Genomic DNA, 20,283 nt, shown 5'->3' with positions numbered 1-20,283 from the left:
TCGCCGTAGGTCACAAAACTGTCACCGGAAAAGGAGAACACGGAATCACCCGTTGATACAACTCTGCATAATATTGATGCAAAATTGAGTCACCCCACCTCGAGTGGTCAACTGACGTTCATCATCACGCGGTGAGGGAGGAAATAAAACAGCGACGACAAGTGTGACGACGAAGCAGGTGGTACAAGGATGTCAGGTCCTTGTTAACGAGAGATCTCACTTTTAACCCTTCCATATCTTGCTTCTTAAACAGTGACAACATAGCCTTGATCCGCAGAATGTCAACGATCCTCATGAGGCATAGCCTGCTCGTACATATTTAAGCTATAATAATATCACACTTGTTCTGAATGACTCTCACCACTGCAGCACGATAACTTACAGGCGTTTTACTGAGTCGCTGCTTTGCTTACACAGGTGGGTAACGCTCTACCGAGTGGAGGCAAAACTTCCACTTAGCATCAGCAAGATGAGAAAAACTGAGCATCCACTGTGCACGACAATATTTCATGCGTCATTGCTTGAGGTTCGTAGTTGCTGCAACAGCGCAGTGGTTACTGACAGACGCAGGAATCCCGTCAACTGCAAGAACCTGAAGACACGAACATCGGACGAATAAAACCTATCATGTCTGCTATTAGAAGTCGCTGTAAGAAACTTCTGTTTCACCAACGTTGCAAATTTATGTTCCCCAACAACGTACAAACGCATCGTACGAACCAATCCATCGGGATAACGATTAATATCAAAATTAAGTACTGGTAAACAGGACGCATCACGCAACTGAAGTCGTCATCCGGCAGAAGGTTCCAAGGATTCTTACGCAAAGAATAACGGCGCTTCTCTCTGTAAAATTTGGAAACCGCCGTCGTTTGACGCTCGAGAAGGTGCGCGAGAACAATCAGGGTGACACCAAAAAGACGATAACCAATCCAACGACCAGAATCAAGAACATCAGTGTCAGTCACATGAATATCTTCCTGATAAAATAGAGCAGTACTCATCTAATCTTTAGGCGATATATTGAAAAAGGTCTGAAACCTGGGGACGAGCAGTGTGATAAAAAATACTTCCAACAAGAATATTACAACTGCACTAGAATCATAAATGAACTGACGGAGAGCAATGAGACGTACGTCAGATTCAATGCGATGGACATTCAAAGTGAGAAGGGTGTATGCCTGAGTCATCTTACGAAGTGGGACAAAAGTAAAGTACATTTATGCCAATAATCCATTATACGTAGACAAATCCCAGGAAGGAGGGCAAGTCCTACTATCTACAGAGCCATTACGCCGAGATTTCTTGCACTTGACAGCACCATGTTGTAGGATACGCCGTGTACGCTGTCCATGAGGCTAAATCGCCCCAGTAGTAGGTTGATCGAGAACAAGATCTGAATATGCTATGCAGGGGGATCATCCGACATGACAGACAGGGGTAGAATAAGAGGCTCAGCAGGCAACAAAACTGAAACAACATGGACCGACGCCTGTACTACAAGATTCAATATCGGAAGCACCTTAGGGTACTAACCGAAGCTCCGTCGATGGCGATCGACACGGAGACAGGAAGACGCTTTTCGTCGGATTGTGATGCCGGCAGGAGTTGGGCAGGAGGGATAACACAGGGAATTTCACATGGGAAAAATCTGCACCCCGGGTACGATGTCGCTTATGTTGCGGCACAGAATCCGATTTCCGTTTTAACGAAGGAAAATTGCTCGTGGATAAATTCAAATCGGGCCGTGATTTGGTACTAGAATTACTGCTACTGCCAATTTATGCTAGGGCTCAAGAGCATTTTTGTAAACAAAAACCCGCTTCGGACAGTTGAGACGTTGGTGCCCACAATCATTACATAAGAAGCATGTCCATACCTGACCGCTATACGTACCGATGACCACAAACATGAAGACGTGACGGGATGATCTGTCTAATGTACTTGTCGATGGAATGAAGGCGGTGTTGACTCAACTAGTGGCCTCATCGAATACCCTTAACATCACCAAATTTAAGCAAGATATCGTTATGATAATGATCACCTATCTGCACATTCAACATCAAAAACCAATCTGCCGTGATCAAGTAACAACCTGTCTAGTGGAGGGGTTCTTGGATTTTACGAAGAAGTCATAAAACTCAGTGTCAAAATATGCTGTGTGAACCTGATGTGGAGAAATACCAAACGTTTCCACTGACCGATCATGAATTTCAACGGAACTTACCTGCATTTTGCGGGTGGTCCTGTCAGATACAAAACTGACTGTACCTTTACGCAGCTTCGTCCTGGAAGCTGTGTGTGGTGTCACCGCCAGACACCACACTTGCTAGGTGGTAGCTTCAAATCGGCCGCGGTCCATTAGTACATGTCGGACCCGCGTGTCGCCACTGGCAGTGATCGCAGACCGAGCGCCACCACACGGCAGGTCTCGAGAGACTGACTAGCACTCGCCCCAGTTGTACGGACGACTTAGCTAGCGACTACAAGGACGAAGCCTCGCTCCTTTGCCGAGCAGACAGTTAGAATAGCCTTCAGCTAAGTCCATGGCTACAACCTAGCAAGGCGCCATTAACCATTTCAAGATAGAGTTTCACTTGTATCATCAAGAATGCTGTATATAAATGATGTATTAAAGTTAAGCATTATAGCAGCTACGTACTTTTCTTTATAGCATTCATTACGTCTCCTGTTTCAGACCTATCTCTAGCCTGCGTCAGTAACGCGTGCCTTTCGGCTACTTCAGTGTGGCGTAGCTGTCTTGTTACGCCACAACACTGTGAATAGGAAAAAAAGACGAATTCGCCACCAAACGAAACACCGCAGAAGGATAGAGAAAGACAATTGTCTGACTCACGTGCACTCACATCTGAAGACTACTAAGGCAAGAGCCAATTGCTGCACTCGGAGGGCTACGGCGGAACTAAGGAGTAAACACGTCCGACTGCTGTCACTGCTCGAGTGGAACTTTACTAGACCATCAAACTAAACGCGAATTTGGTCACGCTTTCTGCTGCATCATGGCACTGCTGGTCTCTTGATGTAAGGTGACTGTTCGCTAGGTGTCGGTGGAATAGTTTTCACAATTGAAATTTAATTAATTTTAATTCAGAGCATTTGTACAAAATACTTACAAATTATATACAAAAATACTCTTCGTGAATCAGTGTACGTATCAACGAAAACCGGATCAAATCCCTACAACAGTCCCTGAGATTAGCCTGCACATAAGGACGGATGCGAGGAAAGGACTCGAATTTATTTCGCTTCTCTTTGGCATCGTACTGATCCAGAGATAAATAATACCCATGATGCTCCGAAGATACATATACGGCAGCAGGAATAGGCCTACCATATTTACGTTATTAAGGTCGTTATCCATGATGAATGTGTAAGAATGGGAAAGGTTCTTCCCGTTAATGTCGCTGTACTCCCCGTGAAAAGTGTGCTTCAGGAAAGTTGAATTAGAATATAAGGCCAAAAAATTGAACGCTAAAGGGCTAATAGACTATCTGTCCGTTACTGTATGTGAGGCATTAAGTCTTTCTCTTTCCAGCAGGAAAATATGAAAAAATTACAAATAGCGTGAAACAATAGAGACATTTAACATCCATATACTGGCAAGCCGCAACTACCCCTATTGCAGGACCTAGTGATGCAATCACAAGCATAAGAATCGTTTACATTTAAAGGGTTCCAGATAAATACGAACTACCCCACCGTCCATGGTTCCATTAAATATTAGTATTACGTTAGAGTACCACGTTGTCACAATAAGCCACATGGACACATGTTATGATATGGCAAGCTACATGAATACATTTTGCTTGTCCTTAAGTCTGACAGTAATACATTACCATATGGACAGAGTTGTAATTCACATCTACGTCTCTATCAACTCAAGAGGAATCACTCAAAACAATCTGCTTCCGTATCGGTCCCACAATACATTTGTTTTTAATCCGAACAACTCGCTCTGTTTCCTTTGCAAGACGCCATCTTCTAGCCGTCTACCATACTAGATCACAAAAATGACGTGCTATTTCTTGGTGCAATACATTACGACAGAATGTGTGCTGCCATGTATTGGTTTCTACTCCACCAGTGGCTTGCCATCCTCTAGGAAATACGAGAAGTGTACGGATCTCAATATTGTTCAGTGTGCGACTCTCCGTTATCTGACTTCGGACGCCTGAGATTACTTAAATAGGTTACAGTCCTGTGGCTCTACCCTTATGAATCGTTTTGTTTTATTTCCCTAGGTGTAGGTGAAATTGAAGAGCGAATCACCAAGGTCATACAAAGTGTCAGTACATGAAACTAACATAAAATAATAAAAGATAAAAATAACATGTTTATCAACCAAAAAAGGCAAGCCATAAATTTCAGTAAACGCAGTCAACAGTATACAAGACATAAGAATCAACTTGATTTTTCAAGGATCTCCTCAACAGAGAAGAAGGTGTGACCCACGAGGAAACTCTTCAGTTTCGATTTGAAACAGCGTGGATTACTACTATGATTTTTAATTCTTGTGATAGCTAATTGAAACGGATGCAGCAGTATACGGCGCACCTTTCTGCTCAAAAGTTAAGGAAGTCCCATACAAATGCAGGCTGGATTTAACTGAGTGAAAGCTGCTTATTCTTTGGAATAAGCTGATATTGTTAACAAGAAACGACAGTAAGAAATGACAGCAGTAAGGAATTATATATATATATATTGAAAGGTCAGTGTGAAAATACCCAGACTAGTAAACAGGAGTCGACAAGAGCTTCGCAGACTTACACCACTTATTGCTTATTGCCGGAACCGTCCGTTTCTGAGCCAAAAATGTCCTTTTAGAATGGGATGAGTTACCCCAAAATATAATACCATAAGACATAAACGAATGAAAATAAGCAAAGAAGACAATTTTTCGTATCGAACAATCACTTACTTCAGATACCGTTCGAATAGTAAAAATTACAGCATTAAGTCTTTGAACAAGACCCTGTACGTGAGATTTTCACGACAGTTTACTATCTATCTTAATACCTAGAAATTTGATCTGTTCTGTTTCACTAATCATACGCCCGGTCTGTCAAATTAAAACGTCAGGTTTTGCTGAATTGTGCTTATAAACTGTAAAAACTGAGTATTACTGTGATTTAGCGTTAGTTTATTTTCTACAGGCCATCAACTTATGTCATGAACTGCACTGTTTGAAACCGAGCCGCTGTTGCACTCAACATCCCTTACTACCAAACTAGTGTCATCATCAAACAGAAATATTTTAGAGTTACCCGTAATACTAGAGGGTATCATTTACATAAATAAGGAACAGGAGTGGCCCCAACACCGATCCCTGGGGCATCCCCCATTTGATCGTACCCCAATCACACCCTGTATCAAAATCATTTTCAACGCTATGCTGTCTGCTGTCAAAGTAAGATGTGAACCAATTGTGGACTATTCCCCGTATTCTTTAATAGTCCAACTTTTGGAGCAATATTTTGTGACCAACGCAATCAAACGCCTTAGTTAAATAAAAAATATGCCTAGCGTGAAAAACGTTTTCTTTAACCCATCCAACACCTCACAGAGAAAAGAGAATATAGTCTTTCCAGTTGTTAAAGTACGTCTAAAGCCGAACTGTACATCGGACAACAAATTATGTGCTGTGCAGTGCGACGTTAACCTTCTTTCCTGCTTGTCTGACAGTGTGGACTCCAGAGCAGTTTTGTCACTCATTGTACCTTGGTTTTGTAAACGTAGGCCTATCATACTTCAAAATGGTTTAAATTGCTCTAAGCACTATGGGACTTAACGTCAGGGTCATCAGTCCCATACACTTAGAACTACCTAAATCTAACTAACCTAAGGACATCACACACATCCATGCCCGAGGCAGCATTCGAAACTGCGACCGTAGCAACAGCGTGGTTCCGGACTGGAGCGCCTAGAACCGCTCGGCCACAACGGCCGGCTCTATCATTCTATTTTAATATCAGAAGTAATAAGACTTTAAAATACTTTATACTGTAATTTAATCGTTAAGTTCTAAGACTCCTCGCTGAAGGAGAATGTAACAACGTGTTCGTGTCTCGTGTTACAGCGGCGCCGCAGGTACCCCGTATCGAGTACAACTCCAGCCAAGTGCTGCCCGGCCACAACCTGTCGGCCAACGACGGCGACCGTGTCAGCGTCAAGTGCATCAGCCGCTACGGCAACCCCGCCGCCAACATCAAGTGGTTCCTGGGTGAGTCCGCCACTTTGTTTTACACAGGTGTCCAAAACGTAAGATCTAAAGTAACTCTCGCACGATGTGTCACTGCAACGTGTTTCCAAGTTGGCAATAGTGCTGGCAAGGAGTTTTCGTGGTAGGGTGTCTCATTTTTATACCAGCGTGACTGGCGACCGCTGAATTGTCGTAGGTGTATATAGAAATGCCGCAATACGTCCCCACATTGCACCCCACAGCTGCTCTATGGGATTTAAGTCCTTCCCCGAATCAATCAACCAACCACCTCTAGGGAGGGACCACCAAGTATTCAAGATCATGAAATTTCCCATCCGTGGGGCTCACACACCCTACGAAGAATCATGTCCTGCGTTTTGCAATGTCTGGAGGGCGGGGAGGGGGGACATAATGAATCATGGTGACTTCAGAATAGTTACTGCTTTCGAAAAAGTATCGTGTTCTTAAGCAAAATAGTTTATCTATTAGTTCCATATTGATTTCCATATTGATTAATGCTTTATCTCATTCATGATGCACCTTTTGACTCCCCATCACAGATGCAAGTATGTAGTAGTTTGATATAGCCACAGCTCATAGAAAAATCATTAGAAAAGTGATCCACGAACAATACAGATAATTTTACCAACTGCTGTCATTAAATGAGCGGGAAATATCAAGTGATATCACGAAAGACAGCCCCGGACGACATGATTTCTGTGGAACATGGTGAAAACACTGTGGATATTCATAGGTGGCTAGTGGCAGAGTGTGGACAGCGTACACCGTCGCGAAAAGTGCTCTTGAAACGCGACAACACTCGACTCCATTTTTTCTTTTATTTATTTATTTAATTATTTGAGTCATGAGTCTTCTGACAAGTTTGATGGCGCGCGCTACGAATTGCTCTCCTGTGCTATTCACTTCATTGCAGAGTAGCCCTGGCAACCTACATCCTCAATTACTTGCTGGATGTATTCCAATCTCTGTTTTCCTCTACAGCGTTTGCAGCTCTCTGTAGTATCATGAAAGTTATTTCCTGATGTCTAAACAGATATCCTGTATTCCTGTGCCTTTTTCATGTCAGCGTTTTACATATATTCCCTTCGTTTCCGAAACTGCGCATAACGTCCTGGTTCCTTAACTTACCAGTCCACTTAATTTTCAACATTCGTCTGTAGCACCACATCTCAAACACTTGTCTTTTGTTCCAATTCCTCCACAGACCATTTTTCAATATAATAGAATGCTGTCTTCCAGACGTACATTCTCAGGAATTTCTTCCCCAAATTAAGGCCTATGTTATGAAACTAGTAGACATCTCTTGGCCAGGAACACCCTTTTCGCCAATGCTAGTCTGCTTTTGATGTCTTCCTTGCTCCGTCCGTCATGTGCTGTTTTGCTGCCTAGGTAGCTGAATTCCTGAACTTCGTATATTTCGTGTCATCAATCTTGATGTTAAGTTTCTCGTCGTTCTCGTGTCTTCTACTTCTCTTTACTTTCGTCTCTCTTCGATTTCCTCTCAATCCATATTCTGTACTCATTAGACTGTTCATTCCATTCAACATATTCACTTCACTCAGGATAGCAATATCATCAGCGAAACGTATCATAGATATCCTTTCATCCTGAATTTTAATTCCACACCTGAACGTTCCTTTTATTTCCGCCATTGTTTCTTCGATGTCATTCCAAGCATGTGTGTCAATTTTTATCTCTCTATCTACATTATTCCGTGGTTCATTAAGTTTTCAAATATATACTGATTTTTTGATCACCCGGGAGATCTAACAGTAGGGACGAAAGACTGCATCCATCAGTTGCAGAGTTTTCAATCCGAGCAATTCGTTCTTGTTCTTCCACTCTTATTATTCCCTCTTGGCTCTTGTTCATGTTGCATTTTACCCATCTCTACCTTTAGTTTATCACTATTTTCCTGAGAAGTCTGAACATCTTGCACCATCTGACATTGTCAAAGGCCTTCTTTGGGTTGACAAATCCTATGAACTTGACTTGATTTTTCTGTAGCCTTGCCCCCGTTTTCAAGGGCAACGTCAGAACTGCCTATCTTGTCCCTTAACCTTTCCTAAGACTCCCCGCTTCTAACACTCCACACTCATTTACAATTTATCGCCTGTGAATATCCGCAGTGCCTTCACCTTCCTTCCAGAGAAGCCGTTTCGTTCCAGTGCTGGCCTTGATGATAAGACTCCATGTCGTGCACTCATGTAATGACAGCAGTTGGGCTGTACTGTGCTGGGACCAAACATTTAGTCTCTATTCTACAACCTATGGCGAGACCAAAGTAGAACATACTTGCAACAGTAATGATGAGTCAAAAGGGGTAACATGAGTGATGGGAAGCAGTAATCAGATTATAAGGAACTGCTACAGTATAGTGATAGAAATAAGCAATAGGAGAAACAATAATGACGGACGGAAAATTTACAGCCATCTGGTTTCCAAACTTATTTTATTTAGCTATCAGTTTCGGCTATTTACGGAGCCATCTTCAGGCCCCTGACCGTCGTGTAGGAAGATTCCAACTCGGTTGTGGTCAATACAGCAATACTGGTGTTAGTAGATTTCTGCTTGCTATAGCGATCACTTCAACCATCATCTGCCAACGATGGCGTAGTAAAATGCCGACACAGGTAGCTAAATAAAATAAGTTTGGAAAATGGACGGTTGGATGATGTTTGATGTGACAACCTGAATCGAATAGCCGAGTCGCGCAACCATCTCTGAAAAGATGGACGTGGAAAATTTTCTTGTTCGTGAATGCTAGATGTTTCCTAACATGGCGAGGGGTGGAAACATGTAATGAACCTAGCAACATTATCGAACGTGATTGTTCTGCTGTTCCATGGGTTACGGTGTGGAGGCGCATAATGTACGACAGGCGCGCTGACCGCGTAATCTGTGAAAACGGTCCACTCGCTGGCCAACGCTACTGTAACGCTGTGGGTTACTTCTTCTCACGTGCGTCTTTTCGCGGATGCCTTCAGCTCTAACTTCATTTTTACGCATCGCAATCTGCGACCGCACTGAAAAGCGGAGATAGACGAGCTCTTGAAACCAGACGATATTCAGCGAATTAAATCCGGTCGAACACTCGTGGAACATGTTGTGGCGTCGTTTTGCAGTACGTTTACATGCACCAACGACCGTCCAGACTTTTTCAACCTCGCTGGTAGAGCCCTACCAAAAGAACTGAACATCCTAGAGGTCACACAAGCTACTAAGCACCATGTCTCGTCTTTTGCAACCAGCAGAGCACCATCGCATATTGCGGTGACTTAAATGCAAATATAGAAGTTCTTATTTCTTTTAGTTACCTTCCGAAGTATACTGTTGCAGTTACTTCTGTGTGTGGTGAAAGCCGTGGTTTCCCGACGCATAAGGGTATGAGTACTGTGTTGCAAGAGTACTTTTCGCGCTGACACTACCTCTCGTCACACAGCCACTAATCTCTTCTCAATATAGGCATTGTTTACTCCCTCCTTCCACAGAAACTACGCCGTCCATCACTGACCCATATTGTCCACTCAAATCATGACAGCAGTTGCGAAAACGCTTCTAGCGATTATCCTGTCATCTGCGGTTAGAGCAAAGTACACTACTGGCCATTAAAATTGCTACACCACGAAGATGACGTGCTACAGGCGCGAAATTCAACTGACAGGAAGAAGATGCTGCGATATCCAAACGATTAGCTTTTCAGAGCATTCATACAAGGTTGACGCCGGTGGCGACATCTACAACGTGTTGACATGAGGAAACTTTCCAACCGATTTCTCATACACAAACAGTAGTTGACCAGCGTTGCCTGGTGAAACGTTGTTGTAATGCCTCGTGTAAGGAGGAGAAATGTATACTTTGATAAAGGTCGGATTGTAGCCTATCGCGATTGCGGTTTATCGTATCGTGACATTGCTGCTAGCGTTGGTCGAGATCCAATGACTGTTAGGAGAATATGGAATCGGTTGGTTCAGGAGGGTTATACGGAACGCCGTGCTGGATCTCAACGACCTCGTATCACTAGCAGTCGAGATGACAGGCATCTTATCCGCATGGCTGTAACTGATCGTGCAGCCACGTCGCGATCCCTGAGTCAGCGGCTGGGAACGTTTGCAAGACAACAACCATCTGCACGAACAGTTCGACGACGTTTGCAGCAGCATGGCCTATCAGCTCGGAGACCATGGCTGAGTTTACCCTTGAAGCTGCATCACAGACAGGAGCGCCTGCGGTGGTGTACTCAACGACGAACCTGGGTGCACGAATGACAAAACGTCATTTTTTTCGGATGAATCCAGGTTCTGTTTACAGCATCATGATGGACGCATCCGTGTTTGGCGACATCGCGGTGAACGCATATTGGAAACGTGTATTCGTCATCGCCATACTGGCGTAACACCCGGCGTGACGGTATGGGTGGCATGGTTACGCGCCTCGGCCACCGTTTGTTCGCATTGACGGCACTTTGAACAGTGGACGTTACATTTCAGATGTGTTACGACCCGTGGCTCTACCCTTCATTCGATTCCTGCGAAACCCTACATTTCAGCAGGATACCGAAAATGTTAGACTGCTGTCCTGGCCAGCGCATTCTCCAGATCTCTCACCAATTGAAAACGTCTGGTCAATGGTGGCCGAGCAATTAGCTGGTCACAGTACGCCAGTCACTACTCTTGATGAACTGTGGTATCGTATTGGAGCTGCATGGGCTGCTCTACCTTTACACGCCATCCCAGTTCTGGTTTTACTCAATGCCCATTCGTTGTTGTTGTTGTTGTTGTAGTTGTGGTTCTCAGTCCTGAGACTAGTTTGATGCAGCTTTCCATGCTACTCTATCCTGTGCAAGCTTCTTCATCTCCCAGTACCTACTGCAACCTACATCCTTCTGCATCAGTTTAGTGTATTTATCTCTTGGTCTCCCTCTACGATTTTTACCCTCCATGCTGCCCTCCAATACTAAATTGGTGATCCCTCGATGCCTCAGAACATGTCCTACCAACCAATCCTTTCTTCTAGTCAAGTTGTGCCACAAACTTCTCTTCACCCCAATGCTTTTCAATATCTGCTCATTACTTACATGATCTACCTATCTAATCTTCAGCATTTTTATGTAGCACCACATTTCGAAAGCTTCTATTCTCTTCTTGTCAAAACTATTTATCGTCCATGTTTCACTTCCATACATGGCTACACTCCTTACAAATACTTTCAGAAACGACTTCCTGACACTTAAATCTATACTCGATGTTAACAAATTTCTCTTCTTCAGAAATGCTTTCCTTGCCATTGCCAGTCTACATTTTATATCCTCTCTACTTCAACCATCATCAGTTATTTTGCTCCCCAAATAGCAAAACTCAATTACTCCTATACATGTGTCATTTCCTAATCTAATTCCCTCAGCATCGCCCGTCTTAATTCGACTACATTCCATTATCCTGGCATGGCTTTTGTTGCTGTTCATCTTATACTCTCCTTTCAAGACACTGTCCATTCCATTCAGCTGCTCTTCCAAGTCCATTGCTGTCTCTGACAGAATTACAATGTCATCGGCGAACCTCAAAGCTTTTATTTCTTCGCTATGGATTGTAATACCTACCCCGAAATTTTCTTTTGTTTCCTTCACTGCTTGCTCAATATACAGATTGAATAACATCGGGGTTAGGCTACAACCCTGTCTCACTCCCTTCCCAACCACTGCGTCCCTTTCATGCCCATCGACTTTTATAACTGCCATCTGGTGTCTGTACAAATTGTAAGTAGCCTTTCGCTCCCTGTATTTTACCCCTGCCACCTTCAGAATTTGGAAGAGAGTGTTCCTCAAGGCCGTTATCACGGAGAGAGTTGGTTGGATGCGTACTGATTTCTAAGGATCTGCCGGTTCGGGTGGTCTCGCGGTTCTAGGCGCGCAGTCCGGAACCGTGCGACTGCTACGGTCGCAGGTTCGAATCCTGCCTCGGGCATGGATGTGTGTGATGTCCTTAGGTTAGTTAGGTTTAAGTAGTTCTAAGTTCTAGGGGACTTCTGACGACAGCAGTTGAGTCCCATAGTGCTCAGAGCCATTTGCGCCAAATCGCGTGAAAATGTCAGTTCTAGTATAATATATTTCTCCAACGAATACGCGTTTATCATCTGCATTTCTTCTTGGTGTAGCAATTTTAGTGGCCAGTAGTGTAGTACTTTCTTGTAGCTACAGTGGTGAATGAAATGGCGCCACGCGTGAATCATGGCATCAAATGAATTGTAAATCAGTACGGGACGCCCATCGTAAGCTTATTCCAAGTTTCAGCGAGCTACGCTACTTGGCAGTGACACATCAGGCGAAAGTTAATTTCGTTCTCGAGTTCCGTCAACCGTTGTATACGAACAATGCTTACTTGGCGGCTGCCGATCTTGCTGCTGCCTGCGAGCGCCCAGCTGGAGTGCGGTGTGGTGCCGTTGCAGGTGAGGAGGACGTGACCAGCCAGAGCTCGCTGAGCACGGCCAAGGAGGCGGACAACCCGCGCACGTGGGTGGCGCACAGCGTGCTGCAGCTGCGCGTGGCCCGCGCGCGCCACGGCTCGCCGCTCAAGTGCGTCGCGCTGCACGGCTCCTACAGCAGCGGCTCTGCCGACACCGAGGTGCGCCTCGACGTCAGATGTGAGTGTCCTGCCGCAGCCGGCCAGCACCTGGCCCCACAGCCGCTCTCCCGGCGCGCAGCCTGCCTCGCACCGCATTCACGCTCCCCTACACTTCTATAATACACGAGGTTTGGCCATAAAATAAAGGGTCAGTCGTCAGAGATGAACGATCTGTAGCTGTGAGGTGGGAAGCCTTATGAGTCGAGTGCCTCACCCCTGGTCTGCAGACAAATTCGTCTGTACATAGCCTTAGTCTGTGTAAGAGCTCTCATTTACTTATTTATTTATTTAACCTGATAGGATTAGGGCCATCAGACGCTCTCTTACATTGGACCAGTGTTCCACACATGCAGCAATTTCGCACATCAGAGTTACATCATGACAGTAGTTTAAATAAGAAAATTAGATTACTCTAGTGACAATATGAATAAAGAGTAATGACTAAGACCTAATAAAGCGAATGCCAGCAGTATTTTTAGCAGGTGCTATACATACAAATTATGATAAAGGCAAAAATAATAACAAGGAAAAAAAATCAAATAATGATAAACATGAGAAAAATTGGCAAAGCAATGAAGATTTGTGCAGATGTACATTAATATCTTGGTGTGTAAAGTAGATGTTTGCTAGTATAGCGAGTTTAGGGGCAGGGAGATTTAAGGAGGGGGAAAGTGGGAAGTAATGAGGTGAAGTGCATTCATGTACAGAGGAAGGCATTTCCGTTCCTTAAGTAGATACGTCATTAACTCTTTTTTGAAGCCCGACATGTTTTTAAGTTCTCTAACATAACGAGGAAGGTTATTCCAGTCTCTACACATGCTTCATTTCACACATCAGAGTTACATCATGACAATAGTTTAAATAAGAAAATTAAATTACTCTACTGACAATATGAATAAAGAGTAATGACTAAGACGTAATAAAGCAAATGCTGGCAGTATTTTTACAACAGGTGCTATACATACAAATTATGATAAAAGCAGAAACAATAAGAGTAACAAAAAATTCAAATAATAATGATAAACATGAGAAAAATTGGCAATAGCAATGAAGATGTGTGCAGATGTACATTAATATCTTGGTGTGTAAAGTAGATGTTTGCTAGTATAGCGAGTTTTGGGGCAGGGAGATTTAAGGAGGGGGAAAGAGGGAAGTAATGAGGTGAAGTGCATTCATGTACAGAGGAAGGCATTACTGTTGCGTAAGTAGATACGTCATTAACTGTTTTTTGAAGCCGAACATATTTTTAAGGTCTCTAACATAACGACGGAGGTTATTCCAGAGTCGGGCTCCCGGTACTGTAAAGGACTTGAAGAAGGTGACTAAGCGATGCATCGGAACACAGAGGATTTTATTATGACATGTGTTTCTGTCATGTTGTTCCGACATAAGCGTTAAGGAAGAGGAGAGATATGAGGGACAGTGTACATTTATAAGGCAGTAGATTAGACAGAGTGTATGGAAATCGCCGCATCTGTCTGCACGCAGCCAGGACAATTTTGCATATGCTGGTGAAATGTGATAAAAAAGCCGAACGTCGCAGATATATCGGACGCAGGCATTCATGACCAGTTCCAGACGTCGCGAATTTACCCGAGAGAGACCTTTTAGGATAATATCGCTGTAGTCAATGATTGGGAGTATAAGCGTTTGTACTAATTTCTTTTTCAGATCGAAAGGAAAGAGTTTTTTGTATTTTTGTACGACATGAAAGGATGCTGATGCTTTTTTGCACAGTGCACTTACGTCTTCTTATTATTACTCCCAAACTCTTTGCTGAGGGAGAGAAGTTAATATTTGTTCCATTTAGGATAAGAGATGGTACGGATTCCCGATGTTTTGGGCTAATGAGCTTAGAGTGATCAACAAGTACCGCTTGGGTTTTAGATGGGTTTAGTTGTAGTCCTATGTCCTGTGCCAATTTTGAGAGTGCATCGAGGTCAGTATTGAAATTTTCAATAGTTTTCTTAAGATTGCTTGGTTTCGCATTTAGATACAACTGAAGGTCATCAGCATACATATGATATTTGCAATAGGTATGTCTTAGAGCTGTTACGTTTTACGTGTGGTGTCTGTTCTTTCGGACACGTCCATGCCAGAAAGAAGAGACACTGATACTGCAGAATTGATACTGCAGCCACTGTGAATTAAGATGCAAAGGAATTAAAGATATTAGCTACCAGTAGGCAGCGATTCGTATCAATGGGGAAATTTGAAAATTTGTGCCAGACCGTGATTCGACCCTGGATTTTCTACTTACTGGGGCTGTTCACTGAACACCTCTCCATCCGGACACTGTGGTCAACACCACTGCACTTATTACCCTAGCACGCCTCCTATACCCCCCATTCGATTATTTGTCCGGCGCAGATACTGAACTTTCCTCTTTGACTTAAATCAATTTTCGCTTGGTGCTAATATATGTAATTACCTTATGTATTTATTTACAGTGGCAGCGATTATTTCAGGAATTCCCGAAGGAACAGGGGAGGACGGTCAATCATCCCTCCAGTACAGGTGCATAGAAAGCTCGAACTCTTACAGGAATCGGTGAAATCCCGCGAATAATAAGGATAATGGATAAGGGGCATTGCATCGATAGTATGTGGATGATTTAAAAATGGTTCAAATGGCTCTGAGCACTATGGGACTTAACATCTGTGGTCATGAGTCCCCTAGAACTTAGAACTAATTAAACTTAACTAACCTAAGGACATCACACACATCCATGCCCGAGGCAGGATTCGAACTTGCGACCGTAGCGGTCGCACGGTTCCAGACTGAAGCGCCTAGAACGGCATGGCCACTGCAGCCGGCGGATGATTTAAGAAATTGGGTCTGACACAGAAGGCCTGCTAGGGTACTCCGAACAGTTTCGATGACCACTGTATCCAGATGGCGTTGTACTCAGAACATCTACCTTGTAAGCAGGATACCCGGGTACGGGTACCAATTCGGCACAAATTTTCATCCCCACTGATTTAAATCAGTTGGCACTGGCAGTTAACGTATTTACATTCCCAGTGTTTTGCTGTTATTCTGATCTGCCGGAAAAATGATAAGTACAATAACAGATCGACGAATTGTCACGACGTTTCAAGTGAAACTTGGAAAAACTGCCACTGAAAGCTATCTTTTACTAAAAGAAATGTATTGTGAAAACTGTTTATCACGTACGCGAGTTTTTGAGTGGTCGAAGCGTTTCAGATCTCGCTCAGAAGTCGAAGAAAATAGCTCAATCCCGAGATGTCTTTCAACATAGAAAAGGTTAGAAAATTTTAGCACCACTGCTACGACAAACTGCCGTACTGGTTTTGTACCCGGTTATTAGTAAAAATAGAGACGACCGGCTATAACTGAGACCAAAGACCGAGCCGGCCGGAGTCGCCGAGAGGTTCTAGGCTCTTCTGTCTGGAACCGCGTGACCTCTACGGTCGCTAGTTCGAATCCTGCCTCGGGCATGGATGTGTGTGTGATGCCCTTACGTTAGTTAGGTTTAAGTCGTTCTAAGTTCTAGGGGACTGATGACCTCAGAAGTTAAGTCCCATAGTGCTCAGAGCCATTTTTGAATGTACAATTTACACTATTGTGCGGTAATATAAAAGAACACATTCAATCAAAGTCTGCTGTAATGAAGGTAGTTCAGGCTTACTACAGTCACTGGTTTGCATATATTACTAAGTTCTTCTAATTACACATAAAATGTTTTCGAGAAGAGCTAGAATACAGATGTGTAACAAAAGTGTGTGTAGAAGTGTCAGGAAGGGAGTGTGACAGTCTACTCCCTTGATTATAGTAATAAAACTAAGGAATAACGTCCTCAAATTTGGTTCCACAGACTACCATTGCGGGTAATAACTTAAAGTTACGTGCGGCTCTCGGGTCTGTGGCCGATTCACGTTGTTAGTTCCACAACACCATAATTTCTGTTCTGCTTGTCCTGACAGTTCGTATTATAATGTACTGAGGGGGCCATTATAATATGATGGAAAACCTGGATGTTTTAATGTTTTGACAATGAAATATTTGATAAGGTGACACTGCAGAACGCCTAGAAAGATTTAAATGGGACTGACATCACAGGCTGAATATAAGATATTTACTTTCACAGCATTTCTTCGAGGTAAGTGCTTGGCATCATGAGGTGGTTACCTCTGGCTACTGCCGGCAGTTGCTACTTGTCAGCAGAAATCAAAAGTTACCAACAGAATAAAACGCGCGGTTGCCTCAAAGAAATTTTACGGAGCATACACAACGTGAATCTCGAGAGACCCGAGAATAACACATTCAACAGTTCTGCCTGATAAAATTAAACATCACACTGGTAATAAGGTTTATCACAATCATATGGGTGGTTAATTTTAAGTACAGAGACGTTTAAATCGGCCTATCAAGTGCGGAAGCGTAAATGTGTGCAGTACATTTCCTTTGTGTTCAGTCCGCCGGCTTAGCTAAGTGGCAACGTGCTTGCCTCCCATGCACTGGGCTCTGGTTCGATTCCCGGCCGGGTTCGAGATTTTCTCCGCTCATGGACTGGGTGTTGTGTTGTCCTCATCATCATTTCGTTCTCATCATCGGCCGCAAGTCGCCCAATGTGGCGCCGACTGAAAGAAGACTTGCACCTGGCGGCCGAACCCGAATGGGACCTCTCGGCCAGCAATGCCAGACGATCATTTCATTTCACTTTGCTTTCAAGACAGCTCCTCTTCTACAATCTGTGGAACATACATTAATGGTTTTGTAGGAGCTAGCTCACTTGAAAGTGGCTCTGGAGCCGAATAACAAATGTTGTAATACAGCTGGTAAATTTCTCATTATTCTCAGTTATGGCATTCCGCTTTACTTTTGTCTTTCTACAGTTTATTCTTGATACGTAATCTACGCTAAGTAGACTGCTGTAGCTTTCGGATAGAAATATCACTTACCAAACTACACATTGGTATTTTTTTTACTTCGCCCTTTAATTCTACTTCTGAACCTCCCTTTTACTCTGCGATGGCTTCTTCGATGTAGACACTGAACGGAACAGGGGAAAGATTGTATCCTTCTCTAACCGACGCACTTCGCTCTAGATCTTCTATTTTTATTTTTTCTTATAGGTTCTTATAGATCGTAATTACTCGTCTTTCCCAATGTTTTAGGCCATTCTTTCTGAGAATTTAGAACATTTTGCACCATTTTACGTTGTCGAACACTTCTTCAAGGCCGGCAGACCTTATAAAGGCGTCTTGCTTTATTGAAATGTTGCTTCCATTATGAAGCAAGCCAAAGTCCAGAACTGACTCTATGGCTACTTTACCTTTCCTAAGCCCAAACAAATCGCCACCTAAGAGAATCTCAACTTATTTCCATTCTTATGTGTACAGTTGCTGTCATAAACTTGTATGAATGAACGAAATTAGTAATTAAAACAAGCAAATAATACGAGTCATGGGGTGTTTCATCTTCACATTAATTTCGAACGGTCGCTGTTTGCCTTGCAGGAGATTACTGCGTTCACTAGTTAAAATAGTGTTAGAGACCGAAGTAGAACCAGGGCACAAGCCTACCAGTCCAGTATACACGGCTCAATAAACGCTGAGACGCATTGCTTTAGCATGACACTGACTCATTCCCATCATCATCACGTCTATACTAACAAGTTACAGTGTGTCCCAGGAGGAATGGTCTGTATTCAGGGATCAGACAGAACCGATCATTCGAGAAAAAAATCAGGTAAATATGAGCTCTAAAATGCCTAAAGGGCTATTAGCACTTGTTCAGTAGACGAGATGTGTTTCTTAATAGCGGAGATGAACAAGTGCTCATAATTCAAGTTAGACAAGTTACAGGCCAGATTTACTGGACTTTTTATCTTGCTCTAGTCCATACTGTTAACTGTCAAAATATGGAAAGCAAAAAGCTTCCAAAAGCAGAGTTTTTTTTTTTTTTTTACAGTGTCAGAGATAAAGAAGACCTCATACCTGTTAAGGTATGCATTTTTGAGCCCACGTTTACCAGATTTCTTAGCTTAGATTGATCGTTTCTCTCTTGATCCTGAATATTGACCATTTCCACAGGGACACTTTACATACAGCCGGCGGGTGTGGCCGAGCGGTTCTAGGCGTTTCAGTCTGGAACCGCGCGACAGCTACGGTCGCAGGTTCGAATCCTGCCTCGGGAATGGATGTGTGTGATGTTCTTAGGTTAGTTAGGTATAAGGAGTTCTAAGTTCTATGGGACTGATGACCTCACATGTTAAGTCCCATAGTGCTCAAAACCATTTGAACCAACTTTGCATACATGTCGACACAGGACTTGTTCTCAGCTGTGAATATCTTTCATCCCTGTCGCGAAGAAATGCATTTTCAGCAAGTTAGAATCAATTATACGAATTGGAATAACTGTCCGAATTTAGAACATGCAAATTAGAAGATCTCTGAAATTTTAATTTTCAGTTGTTGTTAGAGGCCAATATTCATCGATCATACTATGCTCTGTAACTATGATATACTCATATTCATGCGATCTGTTACGGAGAGCATCCCCTTTAGTTACAATACTTGCACGTTCTGTATAGCGTAAGACGCCGGAGTTCATTTCGATGCAGTTGGTTGATTCGGGGGAGAAGACCAAACAGTGAGGTCGTCGGTCCCATCAGATTAGGGAAGGGTGGGGAAGTAAGTCGGCCGTGCCCTTTTACAGGAACCATCACGGCATTTACCTGAAGCGATTTAAGGAAATCAGGAGAAACCCAAATCAAGATGACCGCACGCGTGTTTGAACTATCGCCCTGCCGAATGCAGGTCCAGTGTGCTAACAACTCCGTCACTGCGCTCGGTCACTTCTATTCAGTAAACATGATTATATCATCTGCCAATGTCGATGAAGTCCTATTCGACACTTGTAATTCTAAAACGGAGTTTTGGCATCCGTCTTAAAAATCAAATGATCGATATAACCATTAGATTCTAGTTGCTTCTCCTCTTCGTGTGAAACGTACTGTGTGTAATAATAGTTTCTTAGCGAGGACGTATGGGCCCAAATATTTCGTGTGCCAGTTTTTTGTTTTCGTGTATGCTAAACATGAAACATCCCAAAGAATAGGAATCGTTGTATCTTATTCTGCTGCCTGAAATTGATTTGCCATTTCATTTTGACATGAGCTCGTAGAAGGCACAAAAACATTTGCTTAACAAATCTCTCTACTGCCATAGCTGTGTCCGCTGGATTATTGTTTTATGTGCTACTTGATTAACGGAAGTAGAGCTCGTGGCGCAACATGTTGTGGAGTCGGTATTGTTCCTTGACCTATTTTTCCCCGAAACCCATTTCATTAGCGGCTGGAACATGACGCAATGTTTCGAAACGAGTGAAATTTTAAATGTATAAATATTATTTTCCAAAAAGGAGGGAAGTAAGTTTAGAAGATAACGACCACTC

At 43.2% G+C, this 20,283-nt stretch overlaps 1 protein-coding gene across 1 annotated transcript in view; it reads left to right on the top strand.

Annotated features, from left to right (window-relative positions):
- Positions 1 to 20,283, top strand: part of LOC126263445 (irregular chiasm C-roughest protein) — a 357,515-nt gene that overhangs the window by 210,815 nt on the left and 126,417 nt on the right. The window contains exons 5-6 of the mRNA XM_049960539.1: positions 6,098 to 6,241; positions 12,686 to 12,880. Coding sequence (XP_049816496.1) covers positions 6,098 to 6,241; positions 12,686 to 12,880 — 339 coding nt within the window. The remainder of the gene's footprint in view (positions 1 to 6,097; positions 6,242 to 12,685; positions 12,881 to 20,283) is intronic.

The sequence above is a fragment of the Schistocerca nitens genome, chromosome 6 (assembly GCF_023898315.1).
Source record: "Schistocerca nitens isolate TAMUIC-IGC-003100 chromosome 6, iqSchNite1.1, whole genome shotgun sequence".
Lineage (NCBI taxonomy): Eukaryota > Metazoa > Arthropoda > Insecta > Orthoptera > Acrididae > Schistocerca > Schistocerca nitens.
Note: the sequence above shows the minus strand (reverse complement) of the source record. Positions and strands in the feature narration are given on the sequence as shown.